The sequence below is a fragment of the Bombina bombina genome, chromosome 8 (genome assembly GCF_027579735.1).
Source record: "Bombina bombina isolate aBomBom1 chromosome 8, aBomBom1.pri, whole genome shotgun sequence".
NCBI lineage: Eukaryota > Metazoa > Chordata > Amphibia > Anura > Bombinatoridae > Bombina > Bombina bombina.
This window is the reverse complement of record NC_069506.1, coordinates 324,428,372-324,445,716: the sequence shown is the minus strand read 5'-3', so window position 1 is coordinate 324,445,716 and position 17,345 is coordinate 324,428,372. Positions and strand designations below refer to the sequence as shown.

The window sequence follows — 17,345 nt, the reverse complement described above, 5'->3', positions numbered from 1 at the left end:
TTGCAATTTTGGACTTGCTGTTATAAACTATGTATATATGTACAAAGTTTGTTAATATTATTTGAAGATTATTCTATAAATGTTGCTCAAACTCAGTTAATATAACTTGGGTTCAATATGATGTATTCTGAAAAAGCTGATTATTTTAAAATTGGAACTGGATTTCTGCAAAAAAAATTTAAACAACCAAGATTGATCATCTTGTAAGGTTAGTTAAAGCCCACAGGGCAAATAAAAATAAAATATCAAGAAGTACAGACAGGTAAAAATAACTTCTTAACCAGCTTTGTAATTTCATTTTATTATTATTATTAATTGTATTATTATTATTATTAACATTAAAGGGACAGTTCACCCAAAACAATTCTCCCCTTTAAATTGTTCCCAATAATTCATTTTACTTGCTGGAGTGTTTTAAATTGTTTACAAGTTGCTCCTTTACCCCTATTTTGGCATTTGAAATAGCTGATTTAGCCTGTGGTATCCCAACCTATACTGAAAGTTTCTATACTGGAGTATATTCTATTGAATAGCCTATGTAAACACAGCCAGCAGAAGAGATTACACTCTCAGTGGGGGGCATGATAGTTAAGTAATGAAATAATAATTTTCCATTGTTGTCTGTAAGTATTGAGCTTTGGTTTTCTAGACAAATATAAAATAAGGAAGCAAGTGTGTGTACATAAAAGTGATAACATAATGAGATCTGATATTACCTGAAGCTCAACCCATTGTAATGGGATGTGGTTTAAAAGCACAAAACCAGCTATTTCATATACACAAACAAACCTGAAAATGCAATTTCTCATACATTTTATACTCTGCAGCTGGTATAACAAGTCATTGAAAATACATTCATATAAAAACAAATTTACTGTGTACTGTCCCTTTAAAGGGATATAAATGTCAAAATTGCAATGTGCATAAATTAAGATAAATGTGAAATATAAGAATGTTTGCAATATACTTCCATTAGCAAAAATGCTTCTAGTAAAAGTGATTACTGTTTCATACGCACATATGCTGTGAGGGCCGTGCAGCAGTATTTAAGCTCAGAGAGCTGTCTGTGGTGCGTATTGCTTCTGTGAAGACATCATTTGTGTCATACAAATCTTCACTGACTCTCTGAGAAAGTGTGGTGTTTGATAACTGAAATGAATTCATGTACATTTCAATTTTGACCTTTCTATTCCTTTAACTGAAATGTCTATGTATGTTACACATGAGTGTAAATGAGAATAGATTAGGGAATTTGTAAAAAAAATAAATTTAAATTATGTAATTGTGTATTAATTTTCTTACTATTTTACTAACAGACATTACATTTACATATATACTGTAGCTGACTTGCTATACTTATAGCAAGAGGCCTTTCTCTTTATAACTGACTTTGGATATGCAAGTCATAATAATGGATGACTTTATAACTGACTTTGCATATGCAAGTTATCTGTAAAGGATGACTTTAAACCTGACTTTGGATATGCAAGTTATATGTAAAGGATGACTTTATTCATGACTTTGGATATGCAAGTTATATGTAAAGGATGACTTTATGCCTGACTTTGGATATGCAAGTTATATTTAAAGGATGACTTTATGCCTGACTTTGGATATGCAAGTTATATTTAAACAATAACTTTATACCTGACTTTCGATATACAAGTCATATGCAATGGATGACTTTATAACTGTCTCTACAGAATAGTTAATTGGAGACTTTTTGTTGCCTCTTACACGGGAAAGAACAGATCAGTTGGGTTTCGTGTGTTGACATGTGTTAACTGTAAATGACAATGTCTTACCTTGTAAAAATGTGTTTTAATTCATTTAAATTAACTCCTTACATAATAACTAAATACCCATTTTCTGTACTAAGATCTTAACATTCAGAAACTGGGCACTGCTCATGGCATGAGTCAAAAACTAACTAAGCAGAAACTAAATCCATGTTAGATCCATTTTTCAACTCTCATTTGAGCCTAGGTTAGACAAACAAACACGACAAAGGAATTACTGTGGGCTGGAATAGCAATGCAATATTAATCCCACCAAATGAAATCTGTTAGTAATGTCTGCACTGCCAATGTATAAACAATTACACACACTGCAGTGTCAATGGAAATCACATGGAAGTTTTTCCTTATAATCTAATGCAGTATTTTTACATTGCGTTGGAGTTAACCAGTTATAGACCCTTCCATATTTGTAATTTAAATGATACAATATATATATACTGTATATTAAACTCAATGCTGTTAAGTGATCTATCATCTATATATCTAATCATATCTAGCAATACACAGAAATACATTGTGTTAGCTTTAGTCAGTAAGAATATTTAGCAATCATGCTACTACTTTCCCTCAGGTTAAGTCTTTGAGTTTATTATTCGAATAATACAGGCAGGAGATGATATATAAATAAATAGATAGAGAGATACATAGATAGATATAGATGATAGATAATAGATAGATAGATAGATAGATAGATAGATAGATAGATAGATAGATAGATAGATAGATAGATTGATAGATAGATAGATAGATAGATAGATGATAGATGATAGATAGAATCTTATTTATTTTGAATATCTGTGTTTCTTATTATCTATCACCTTTCTATCTATCTAGCTTTCTACATCTATCTAATCTCTCTCTAATCTATCTCTCTTTCTTTCTAATCTATCAGTTTGTCTATGGGGTTGATCATAAACCTTTAGAAAAACATTATTTAGCTACAAAACTAATCTGTATAGACTGTGTTTTTATGTAGAAAATCAAAAGATAAAGTTTTCTAAAGAACTGCCTGTCTTTTTGTAATTTGCTAAACATTATTTAGACAAGGTTGTTGTCTTGCATTTCTATTGATTTACTTAATAATAATTCCTCCAAATATTGTTGTAATAAAAACAGTACAATATGTTTGTTTGTTTTTTGTTTTTTTGGGGGGGGGGTTGTTTGTGTGTGGTTTTTTTATTTTATTGTATTTACTATTTAATGTAACATAATGAATATTTGTCCTTTGCCTTGAAAAGTAAAATATAATATAGAATACCTGTTTGTTTCGATTAAGCAAATGTTATTATATTAGATATTAGATCAGTTAAAAATAGGGGAAATAATATTTAAAAAAAATTCAAGCGATCTGCTGGTAATTAATATCAAATGTAAAACCCGTCTATAGATTTAAATTATTGTTAAAAAAAATACTTTTTACATTTTTGAATCATCTGTTGTCGAAAAATGAGCAACTTTATTTATGAGACCAATAAAATGTTACTCTGAAGTTGCCAAAATGTTAAAAATTGTTTCAGTTCAATCAAAATAGTTAATTGTGTTTAAAATATATTATATTAGATTTGTATTTGAATTAACTAATGAACACATTTTAATTTTCAAGATTTTTTGTATTTGTATTTTTATTTTGTTATTAATTGCAACTGTCATATTTCAGTACAAATATTATAACAAAAGAAAGTTGTTCTTCAAACTTTTTATTCAAACTAACATTTATTTGTGTTATCGATAAAACGAACAAGAAATGCTTAGTGGGTCATTTTCTTTATATAAATTCAAATTTAGAGGCGTACTCAGGTAGCCTATATTAAATTAATATATAAAACTGGCACTCTGTATTTAGGAGAAAGGAAAGATGGGTATAGGTGCTATTAACAAAAAACACAGTTTGGATAAAACTTACACATCTAATTATCTATCTATCAACCTATCTATCTATCTATCTATCTATCTATCTATCTATCTATCTATCTATCTATCTATCTATCTATCTATATATATTTATATATATATATATATATATATATCATATCTATATATCTATAGTCTATATATCTGTCTCATCTATCTAGCTATCTATCTATATTCTATATATTTTATCTACATTTAAACATACAAATACTTCAATAAAAAGGGAAACAAACACTGCTATCACTACTTCTACTGATTGATATTTAAATATCAAATGAGCATTAAATGTTTTACATAAGAGTGAAATACTTATAGCTGATATAACAATACTTATAGCTGATATAACAATACTTATATAGCTGATATAACAATACTTATAGCTGATGTAACAATACTTATAGCTGATGTAAAAATACTTATAGCTGATATAACAATACTTATATAGCTGATGTAACAATACTTATAGCTGATATAACAATACTTATAGCTGATGTAACAATACTTATAGCTGATATAACAATACTTATATAGCTGATATAACAATACTTATATAGCTGATATAACAATACTTATAGCTGATATAACAATACTTATATAGCTGATATAACAATACTTATAGCTGATATAACAATACTTATAGCTCATATAACAATACTTATATAGCTGATGTAACAATACTTATAGCTGATATAACAATACTTATATAGCTGATATAACAATACTTATAGCTGATATAACAATACTTATAGCTCATATAACAATACTTATAGCTCATATAACAATACTTCACGAATGTAAAAGTGCATAAAAATAAATGTAAATACAGACAAAAAAACTAAGTAAAAAAACAACAGCATATATTTTATAAACGAATATTCCGTTATTTTATGTTGTTTTTTTGTTTTTGTTTTTTGCTTTAATAAAAAATAGAACCCTGATAAAATACTGCCCAGTGTTTTCACAAAATTCTCTCATATATATTAGTAATCAGTTAAAAGGCAAAATGTATCTTTAACACAACCAGGAATATAATTATTGCAGTAAATATAAAGTCACAAAATTAAATGAAATTTGAATTTGGTGCAATAAATCAAGCAAACAGAACACAAAGAGAACAAATAAATACATAAACTTATATATAAAATCTAAAAAATATCTCACACCAGATTAGTAAAAGATAATGCAGTCTGATCATTTGCAAAAGTCAATTTCAATTTTGTGTTTTTGAAAGAAAAAAAAAAGTTAACTTGTCTTGAGAAAGTAAAGTCCTTGGATTGAACTCACAATTGATTGAGCTGTTTAAAATATCTGTAAACCTCACAAATAAGGATTGCTCAAGATCTTCACAAAGCCCAAGGGCATTTAGTGTTAAAACCACAGAGAAGCTGCAGACTGTGAGCAGATATTATAAGCTGTCATCTTCCGAAGCTGGATACAAGAAATCTATCTGACTTTATGGATCCCTTTCTTGTGACATTCTGCATCAGATCCAATAAATCCACCAGATAATCAGGGGATTGAAAAGGTGAGGACTGGAAGGGGAAATGTTGCAATAAAATGACATCTAGGTGTTTTATAGAATTGTTAATATAAATTGTTACATAGTTACACTAATACCGTAAGCTGAAATATTAGAATGACAGGTTTATATTTTATATATGATTAATAAAGGTTTTATTGCATTTCTTCATGCATAATACTGTTATTTTCTCAGCACACTTTCTATCTCTTATCGGCTTAATTTTAAATCTATCATAAGTTAGTTACAGTTTGATTTGTATATCTGTGCATTAAAAAAGGGATTAAACAAATAAATATAGGTGTATATATTATAATGTTATGTTTCATATATGTTGATATTAATTCTGATATGTATATGTAATACTGTATTAGATTGTGTTATTGCATGATGCAGATGCCATTGTGTATCTGTGTATATGTGAGTGTGTGCTTTGTGTGTGAGTGTGTGTGTGGTGTGTGTGTTTTGTGTGTGTGTGTGTGGTGTGTGTGTTTTGTGTGTGTATGTGAGTGTGTGTTGTGTTTTGTGTGTGTGTGAGTGTGTGTGTGGTGTGTGTGTTTTGTGTGTGTATGTGAATGTGTGTGTGTGTGTATGAGCATGTGGTTATATGTGTTTCTGTTGGTGTGTGGTTATATGTGTGAGTATGTGAATGTGGTTATATGTGTGTGTGTGTGAGTGTATGTGACAATTATTGTATGTGAGTGTGAGTGTGAGTATATGCATGTGGTTATATGTGTATATATTTGTGTGTGGTTATATGTGTAAATGTGAATGTGGCTATGTGTGTTGTGAGCATGTGTTTTCATGAGTGAGTGTGTCTTTTTTATGTAAGAAACTTACAGAATTATTAGGGGAAACAGTAAAATTAGCACAATGGTTCTCAAGCAGACATCGTTGCAGATAGTGTTGGCATATGCGATGCACATTATTTTAAACAAAAAATCAATAGAAAAAGAACAACTTATTAATCTAAAAATAGTGACATTTGTGCATATCTTTTCTTCTTAAAGTGTAGTTCTTTAAAAAGGTTTCTTTAACCCTTGCAAGTGACTGATACACAATGTCAAATCTTTGAGGTACAAAAGTGACTGACAACTCTAAAATGAATAGAATAGAAAACAAATTGTGTTCTTCATTCTCAGGCTTTAATAAACTGACTTCCAGTTAATGTTACTAATGGAAACCATAATACTCTGAATGGAAAAAAAAGGTTCACCACCAAAATCATCCAGTTTCAAATTCTGTTTTCCATTTTTTTAAATAAAACATTAATTTAATTGCTCAGAAATAATATTATAATATATTATAAGTTGTCAACTCAGTGTAAGATTTGTATAGGTCAATGAATATTTCGGTATCATGGCATCATTTGTATTTGTAAAACACTTAGTTTTTTTTTTTATTAAATCTATTGGTTTGATATGTAGATTAGACACGCAAGAAAATAGATAAAAAGACAACTAAATAGATAGATAAATAAATAGATAGATGATAGGTAGATAGAAAGAAAAATAAATAGATAGAAAAATAGATAGATAAATGATAGATATTTTGAAAAATATTTATTAAATCATACTAATTGTAGCAGAAATCTAGACTACAACTTGCTATGTTCTTCATATAAGAGTTCGAGTTCTCCTTATTTATTTTTCTGTAAAAGTATATATAAGTACATATTCAAAGCAGGGTATGATTTCTATGTCGGAGGAAAATACAGAGATTTCCCTGAGTATTATATTGTGGGCAAATCGTTTTTTTGTTTGATTGTTTTTGATTTGCACAGCATTTTATGGTGTTATGAGGGTTTATAGTTCCTTATAAAGAGATGTTGATTAATTCATTAATAATTGTGTGTCAGAGTGTGAATATGTATTATGTGTGGTGTGTAGTGTGTTGTTTGCTGTTTGTATTTAGAATGTGTATGTGTGTGTGTTGTCTGTGTTTATGTATGTGTGTTATGTTTTGTGGGTGTATATTTGTGTTTGTGTAATGTGTTTGTGAGTGTGTTGTGTGGTGTGTTTGTGGATATCGTGTGTAATGTGTGTGTAGTGTTTGTTTATGTATGTCTGTGTGTGTATGTGTGTGTGTAGTGTGTTTGTATGTTATGTGGAATTTGTGTATATAGTGTTTGTCTCGTGTGTGTTTATGTATGTGTTTGTGTGCGTAATGTGTTTGTGAGTGTATTGGGTGGTGTTTGTGCATAGTGTGTGTGATGTGTGTGTACTGTGTGTTTATGTGTTGTGTTTTTGTGTGTGCGTGTAAATATATATATATATATATATGTGTGTGTGTGTGTGTGTGTAGTGTATATGTTATGTGGTGTTTGTGAATATAGTGAGTGTGTATGTGTGTGTGATGTGTGTTTATGTATGTGTGTTATGTTTTGTGTGTATTTATGTGTTGTGTGTGTAATGTGTTTGTATGTTATGGGGTGTTTGTGCGTGTGTGTGATGTGTGTGTAGTGTGTTTGTATGTTATTTGGTGTTTATGAGAATATAGTGTGTGTGTTTTACCATTCTTCAGCTATAAGTGTAATCCATACTGTTATGCATGTATATTGTTATATTGTAAACACACACACACTGGCACAACAGTATGCACATAAATATGTTAAAAGCTGGCCATTAGTACTTCACATGTGGATACTGCCCATGGGCACATGATAATGTCATATAAAATGTTGACTAATATTATAAATCCCTGTTATACACTGGTATTTGTTTACCATTTGAAGTGACACATTGGTGCACAGAGTGAAAATGTAATGTTATGGTCAGGCTGGGAGTTTAGGTTATTATATTTGGAAGTACTCAGCCTTTATAAAACGTATTACTCAATGGCACATTCAAAGCAAAGGCTTTTGGCAAATCTCCAGCGTTGAAAGGAAAAAAGCGAGTCTTAAAATAGAGAGAGAAAAGCCTGAGATGAAGAGGGAGGGAGAGAGGAGGAGAGAGGTAAGTGCAGAGGCTGGGCACCAATTAGCCAGCATTTGTTCTCAGTTCCCTCCCAGCACTAAGCATTCAAACAATGGAGTGAAGGGATCTCATTGTAAGCAGAGGCTCTATCTGATTGACAGCTGGAGTGTCCTAAAAAGGGATTGAAATGATATTTATCAGATGGTTTATATAGGAGAGTAGTGAAGACGCACAGGACCTGCCATTTACAGAGCTGGGAGCTAGAAGCAGGGTGAGAAGATCCTGCATTACCCGCTGCTAGACCCTACACTAACCTGCTGCCACCTGCTGCCAGACCCTCCACTAACCTGCTGCCAGACCCTACACTAACCTGCTGCCACCTGCTGCTAGACCCTGCATCAAGTTGCTATCAAAACTCGTGCCAACCTGTTGCTATACCCGGCACCAACCTGTTGCCAAACCCGGCACCAACTTGCTGCCATACCCTACACTAACACTTTGCCAGTCCCAGCGACCACCTGCTGCAACAAGCTATTTTTAAACCTATGCCAATCTGAGGCACAGCCCCATCTTGCTTTCATACCCTACAATAACCTGGTGCATGATTAAGCACCGGTCTGCCAGACCCTGAATCAAGTTGCTGCTAAATATTACAATTGCTTTCACTATTCTATTTTTGCAGGCACTGAACCAACTTAATGCCAGAACTTCCTATACTGCACTTCAGTGCGCGCTGCTGCTTGTGCCTGGACCATCTTACAGCCAGACTCTAAATTACTCCCCTACTGCCAAGCAGTGCCCTGTCCTTCTGCTGGCAACACCCACCAATTGACAGACCCTGCATTGCTCCCTTGCTGACAGACCCTACACCCGTCTCTAGACCCTTTGCTACCTTGCATCAACCACTTGCCAGACCCTGCAGCCAACCCCTGAGCAACCTACTGCCAGGCTCTGCCCTCTTTGAACTTCCATCACCTGAAACACCTTCTGCTAGAAGCCTCTGTGCCCCCTGCTGCCCCCAGACCCTACACCAGGCTTTGCTTTCAGACCCTGCACCACTTGGATCCCTTCACTCTCTTCACTGATTTCTCTTCTGACCGACTAGACCAAGGAGAGAAGTGAACTACCCCTGCAGCGGCTCATCATGCACTGCCAAGCCGAGCTGAGGCTCACCTCCCCCGGACAGCTCAAGGCAGCCAGGCGGCGCTACAAATCCTTCATGATAGATGAGATCTTATCCAAGGAGACCTGCGATTACTTTGAGAAATTGTCCCTGTACTCGGTGTGTCCCTCTCTGCTGATCAGGCCCAAGCCCCTTCACTCTTGCTCTGGTAAGTAAGGGCATCAATTCACTATACTGCACTGGGGAGGGGTAATAAGGGTCATTTTTTGTTTCATTATTCTTAGTTGGTTTATTGTAATTGCATTTATTATTGCTCTATAATTTGCATTATTTGAGGATATATCTGTAGATTATAAAAAAGGAAATATAAAGAATTAGGCAATAAAAAAATGTTTCTTAAAGTTAAAATATATAGTTATCTTTAACACTTTAATTCAAACCATTATCTATTTAGCCATGAATATACATTAAAGGGTTGTTTAGTCTTATGTCATTGTTTGCAAAATCACACATGAATATAAAAGTCACAGACCTAGCAATGGTGAGTTTTATTTTCTTGTGAAGAAGATTGATTTTTTTTTAAATGTAATATAAATAGTGTTTTTTAAGAAATTAGAGTGTTTAGGGAATATTTGGGTTGTAATGATATAAAATACGGGACATTCATTTATCATTATTAAGTGATATACTTTTCTTTATCAAATTAATTTTAGATGCTTTTATATGTACACTGCATATACTTTAGTACAATAACCCTCTTTCTACTATATTATATAACATATATTTTGTGACTTTGTACCATATTGCTTTATATACAGCTACCTCCTCTGATGCTTCATTATCTGTAATATAAATAGACATAATCTAGTTAATTAAGTGCCTAATTAACTGTTATAGATGTAAAATATAAATAGTATAAAATAAAAACAAGTAAAACATATCTAAACTGTTTGTTTTATAATAATATTATTATTATTATTATTATTATTATTATTAACTTCATCTCATTAACAATAATAATAATAATAATAATAATTATTATTATTATTAATAACAATAATAAAAATAATAATAAGATAAATATAGCTACATTCACCTTGTTTTAAAGCTAGAGGCATGAGTATATATATTAATATATATATATATATATATTTATATATATATATATATATATATATATATATATATATATATATATATATATATATATATATATATATATATATATATATATATATACTCAAAAAACAAAGTATTGCAGTATGCAGTGATACCTTTTTTATTGGACTAACATAATATTTCAAAGACAAGCTTTCAAGAGTTTTCCTCTCTTCCTCAGGTCTGAAGAAATACTGAGGAAGAGAGGAAAACTCTTGAAAGCTTGTCTTTGAAATATTATGTTAGTCCAATAAAAAAGGTATCACTGCATACTGCAATACTTTGTTTTTTGAGCATCTATCTACTGGACTAACACGGCTACTCCAATCTTCACTATATATATATAAATATAGATACATTGATTGGAGTAGCCGTGTTAGTCTAGAGATTTAGATATCAAAATAACAGTATTGCATTGAGCAATGATACTTTATTATTGGAATAACTATATATTTATAAATATATAGTTAGTCCAATAAAATGTATCATTGCTCAATGCAATACTCCTGTTATTTTGATATATATAGATAGATATAGAGCTATAGATAGATATAGAGCTATAGATATAAGTGTTGCTACCATGAACTTTGACCCCCTCATCTCAGATATTGGTGTTATATAATACAAAAATATATATTCAGGAAAGTAGGTAAATATGTTAGAATCAGGGGTCTCTTTTAACAAAATTAGGAAACTATGTAATCAACACATATATAGCCTCTGGCTAAGTGTAAGTGATTTCTGTGTTACAATTGTTTAATAAATTAAGCAAAGCTTAATGATACTTTTTCGATTATTGCTAAAAAAATTAATTATACTTGTACAAAAAAATAAAAATAAGTAAATAAATATATATATATACAAACACAGAGATAAATTAGTCCTTTATATACTGGGTCTTGTAGCAAACCAAAAAAATTTTATTTATTCAAACTGCTTTACATTTATCTAAAATGTAATTATTTTTCTTTTGATTAATTTAAAAAATTATTTTAGAGCACAACGTTTAACCGTGAAATATTGCAGAATGGTTAATATTTTATTACACAAGAATTTTATATATTTGGCCTCAGGATTGTAAGATTTTGCATGGATTAGTAGAAACACTAATATTGTCATTTAAAAATAAAAAACTGTGATTCATGCAGTTTTATCTGATATTATATCAGTTTTCGACAAACAACTAGATTTTGCAGGGGCAAATCTTGAATAAAACTAAACATAATATCTGTTGAGTTTTGCCCTGTACCATATTAGACAATCAACAATTAATATTATTAGTGTAAGTCTCTTCTTGTATTTGTAAGCAATGTCTATTGTTATTTTTTAAATACTTTTTTAAATAAAGTTGTGTAAATAAACACTTATATGCAGTGAAATCTATCCCCAAATCTGCCACTTTCTAACAGACTTGTGTATTAAAAGCTGTCAGTAGATTTGTATTACATTTATTCTTATTGGCTGTTAAATATTTGCTCAGTTTCAAATTACACATTTGTAAAGTTCTTTAAATCCGATATAATAGCCAATAAACAGCTGAAATTCAAATACATAGTTTAGCTTTTATTTAAAATGCAAAGATAAGAATATATTTGACATGTAATAATAATAAATCATAAATATATATATATATATATATATATATATATATACATATAATTTAATGTAAATAAAAAAATAGTTTAATATTAGTTAATTTACTGTGTAATTCAATGTTATTACATTATAAAATGTATTATTACAATTGGATTTAGAATACACCGTCATCATTTTTTTTTTAAAGTTTATACATACATTTTTTGTAGAATGTATTTACAATAATTGCAGGGGGCGTATTGGCATTTTATTAAGTGTATTTAATTAGTTATCCCTATCTAAATTGGCCTAATAACAATTGGCACTTGTATTTAGTAAATATTATTATGCCTGAGGTTTGCTATAGTTACATTACAAATATTGCAAGTTGGTTGATAAAAATACTGAACCTTAAAATCATTGTCTTTAGAGATGAAGTCAACTTGATTCAACAGTTGGGTCTCAAGTCCCTTACAAGTCATTGCTTTGTTAATAGAGCATTTATTGTACTTTAATAAGCGAGTTGGCTGATTTTCTGACATAGCTGACATAAATTTACTTGTAATGCGCATAAGGATGATGTTATAACTGATTTGGCTTTTAAAAATAGCTAATGTGGACATTTTTTCTCCAAATAATTCATTTTAGCTTACTTAGCTGAAGTTGGTTTTAAGTTGGAGCAATATTTAATGAGTGTGAATAAACATTTTATTAGACAATATATTCATTTTTTTCTATTACTTTAATGAAGTAATTGTGGCATCAAATTGGTAAAAACACATAATTTAACAGAAATATGCATAAGCGTGCAACTAATCAAAGACTGGAAACCACCAAGGTAAGGCATATTACTTGATATATCACCTACACTGACATATTACATGTTTCTTTCAAACTGATTTTATTTATACATATTTGCATTCATATACTGAACATTAGCCTGTTGTATAAGATTTTACCCTTTGTTCACCTTTTCTCTGCACTCAGCCAATGCATTTTTTTATTCAATCTTCAATATAAACTGTTTTAAATGTATACAATATATACATTAGGGCCTAAAATCTGAAACTTTTCTTTATTTTAAATATATATATAGCACAAAACAGAACTCACTGGATTTATAAAAAACAACAACATTTATTTACATATGGTACAAATGGTGACGTTTCGGGGGCCAAAACCCCTTCCTCAGGTTTGGACCCTGTATGTAAATACATTTTGTTGTTTTTTTAATAAATCCAGTGAGTGCAGTTCTCTTTTGTGCTTTATATTTTTATTAACTCAGCACCCTGGTAGTTGACCAATTGTATAGTGAGAGTGCAGATCACTCTGAACTTTGAGATATATATATAATAATGCAGTATTATTTAAACAAGTTTTTATTATTAAACAAGTAACTTTAATCAGTTAACGTTTTCAGGGTCACCCCCATCCTCAAACTTACATAAAACATACAAAATACCTAAATACTCTCCCCATCACACACATTGTAATTGTGTCACAGCGTACTCCTAGCGCGACTTGTTTAACACAGAGAGTGCCTTCATGCATTGCTTTTTCTACAAGATTATTTGAAGTGAACCCCGGAGGCTGTCAAGGTATAGTGAGAGCTTGACCCTGGTGAATTAAGTTTTATTTATATATATATATATATACACACACATAAAATCTGAGAAAGAGAAACAAAATGTGTATTTACTAGAAATATAACATTTTTAGTTTTTAAAAAAAAAAAGCATCAGGATTTTCAGGTTTGCTTTTATCTTATTATTATTGGTTATTTGTAGAGCGCCAACAGATTCCGCAGCGCTAATCTTAGGGTGGTTATTTTTTTCAATCAGCGAGCATTAGGAAAAAAAATCATAGGCATTTTATAATAACATAATTATTAGCTTAATTTAAGACCAGAACCAACTAAAATCAATTTCTTGTAGCCAAATTGGTAAATAAGGGTTAATAACAACAGATTTTAGGGGACTGTTTTCAAATTTTATGTTAGATGTGAGATACATTATACCAAAGAGGCCATAACTTTACCAAGCTATAGATTTGAAAGTGTTTTGGTAAAGCTCTATTTCACAGGAAGGGTTATATACACCAGTAATATTTAATGCTATTTAATAATGTTCATATAAAATATCTGTCATCCCATTTGGGATTCTGTGTGGTTTAAAACACATTTAATACTCAACATAACTCTGTGTTGGATTAATTACTGTCTCAGTATTCACCTGCAAGATCTAGCAAGCTACCAGTGGTTCTTAATTTTTCCTTTTTGTGTTTTTTTTTTTTTTTTTTTAAATTGATACGACAACCTGGTTTATTTTTACATAGCTATGACAAGTCAATCACTATATTAATGCAATACATTGGTACACAACTAAAAAAAAATATGAAGAACATTCTGGACATTAACCTTTTAGCTGCTAGAGAGGATAAAAGGCTAAGGGGTTTGGATATGTTTTAATAAAACATATAATCATGACATTTTTATTATTAGCTCTTTTCGTATAAGGAACTTGGTACTTTTTATAGGTTACTATGTGAGATGTTAGTTGGGAACAACTATTCTAGAAAATAGATAAAATAAAGATACATAAATAATACATTTATAATTTTGTTATAATTTATGTATACTTTTTCAGTCCCATCCATAGCTACTTAGACAATCTAGAACTGCCAGGTGCGCAGCTGAAAAACTAGAAAAATAACTGGAACTGATGCTTAGTATTCTTGAAACATTAGTCCGAATAACCAGGGTTAATCCAAACCTAATTCATTACATTGAACTAATGTTATTTGTTTTGCATTGCACAAAATTGAATACAAAATTAACAGCGTTGTATTTAAAATTTGATTCGAAGATTTTTTTTAAAAAATCTATAGGATTTTTTTTTTAATGCTTCTTTTAAAAATCATCTTTGCTTCAGTGATAACCTTAACCATGCACATGACCTGAAGGCAATATGGCACTAGACCATGGTGTTCAGATCAAAATGTGTTTTTAAGAGGCCAAGGCTGATGGATTTTTCCTATGCCTATTTGAATGTCCTTCACTGCATGGAAGAGAGTTCAAACTCATTTACTTCAAATTGACTTATTCTCAGAAAATCAACCCTCTTGAATAAACAGCAGTCAGATTGGTTTAATTTGTTGAACTTGTTTTAACCATATAAATCCAAGTTCATGTACTCCTCAAGTGATGAAACAATAACTGGTATTCAATCATGTTTAAAACAATATTACACATGGAGAGGATAAGATCTGATGCATTTCGCGCTTGGGCAGCACTTAATTAGAGATCCTTGTTGTACACTAAAACAATAACACAGGAGAAAGGATATTACATTAAGATAATTGCATGATTATTCTGATTAATATTTAATATGTCAGTATACATATATTTAATTTGTTGCTACGTTTTTCCATAAAAAGGGGTGTTTTTACATTTTGATTTTTCTATATAAATTGGTCTAAATAATATCTGACAGCTATATCTGCTAAACAAGTTACACATTAAAGGACATAACAGTTCAAATTGAAATGTACAAATGCATTTGAATTTTGAGTAAAGATATTTTGTCCTATACACATGCACTAGTAAAATGTTTCTAGTTAAAACACTTAGAATGCATGTGTATGGGGTATAATTTTGTATGTCATGTACACCCTGTGCACAGTAAAGTAAAAAACATTGATAGCTTTTACCAGAAGCATTTTAGCTAATACCAGTGTATTGCAAAGTTGATTCTAGTCAAAACTGAAATGCACCAATATGCATTTTTTATTGCAGTCATTTCACTTTAAGTCCTAACTATAGCAAGGTGGCAGGTGCACAGAGTGCAATTTGAAACCTCAACTCTGTTGGATTTGACAAGTTAACTTGAAGTCTGTTGCAAGCTGGATATTTGTGGATAGCCGACTTGCTATTCATTTAATACCAACTTTAACTGGTAGGATTCAAAAAACAGCCAACATTTTCCACCAAGTCAGCTAGTTCATAGCAACACAATTGTCTAAATGTTCATAAAGTCACCAGACTTTGTGGTGCTTTCAGATTGTCCCCTTAAAATAAGCCCAGAAGCAGCAAGCAAAGAGTTAACAGGTGTTTGCAGTCTCCCAAACCTCAGATGTGTTGAAGCATTTCAGCAGTGATGTGATCAGTGGAGAATCATGAGAGCGTGTTTATATGTTCTGCGGTTTATGAGGACTGTTGATTGAAGAGAGATTTTTGTGAAAAGCAAAAACCATTGCTTTACAATTGAGCTTTTGTCTTAACAGCCATATTTATGTATGATTGTTTTCTCTAAATTTCATTCTTCTTAGAGCAATAAAAAAAATAACTTTACAATGATTTAATCAGGTACAGATAATGATTTTTGGCATCTCCAGCAGTTATTTATGGCAGTAAAGCAAAAGAAGGGCTGTCCAGTTTCATAAAGAATGTGTGATCATGGGTTGGGGAACTTACTTGTGGACGGCCTGCAACCTGTTATTTTTGGTGCTCAGAGATTTAAGGAAAAGGTCTCATTAAATATTAAAGGGGCATTAAACTTTGTTACATTAGAGGCTTTTAAACTGGTATTGAAAATAAAAAACAAAGAAAAAATAAGCTTTATGCCCCTTAAAAAAAGGGGCTCTCACTCGATTAAAAAAACAATGACACTGTTATTTAGAGGTACTTTCCCATGATTTCCTTTTTATTTTCTTGCAGAAGTAAAAGGCATATAGCCACATAAACATATCAGACCTACTGATATATGAACACACAGGCATTTGTTTAAAGTTAAGTCAGCCAAAAGTCATGTTATCTACAAACAACTGACAATAAAAACATTAAAACCAAACTGGATCAAATTGGCACTGATTTGACTTAAACAGATATGTTTGCCGATTTGTGTTAATGTGAGTCTGATTGGCTCATTTACTACAGACTTTAACAAATCCAAAGATTTATTTTCCAGTTTCAGTTATTCCAAGTTTGTTGAAACCAACTTTTAAATCAATTTACTAGCCATTTTAATTGGAAGTTAATAATTCCTATGTCTAAATTCACTCTTATAGCGGTTTTTATAATTTATGAGAATGTTAACGTTGCCTTTTTATTTATTTATGTATTTTTTAATTTTTCTTATTTCTTTTGTTCTTTAATGCTGTTACATCATTACACCAAGGAAGAAAGTTAAACGACGCATCACATGAAATATTCAAAATCGCATGATTGCTTGATACAGTATATATATATATATATATATATATATATATATATATATATATATATGTGTGTGTGTGTGGCAGGAATCTTGTGGCACAATACAAATAAATGATAATAATAATATACATAC

At 30.7% G+C, this 17,345-nt stretch overlaps 1 protein-coding gene across 3 annotated transcripts in view; it reads left to right on the top strand.

Annotated features, from left to right (window-relative positions):
• The first annotated feature begins 5,151 nt into the window (after positions 1-5,151).
• The window catches only part of BARX2 (BARX homeobox 2), an 80,247-nt gene continuing 68,053 nt past the window's right edge, over positions 5,152-17,345 (top strand). The window contains exons 1-2 of one of the 3 annotated variants that reach the window (XM_053691543.1): positions 5,152-5,235; positions 9,250-9,475. In XM_053691543.1, coding sequence (XP_053547518.1) covers positions 9,289-9,475 — 187 coding nt within the window. In that variant the 5' untranslated portion in view covers positions 5,152-5,235; positions 9,250-9,288. Of the gene's footprint in view, positions 5,236-8,261; positions 8,416-8,826; positions 9,476-17,345 lie in introns of those variants that run through there. The other 2 variants (XM_053691544.1, XM_053691542.1) reach the window with 2 other exon arrangements.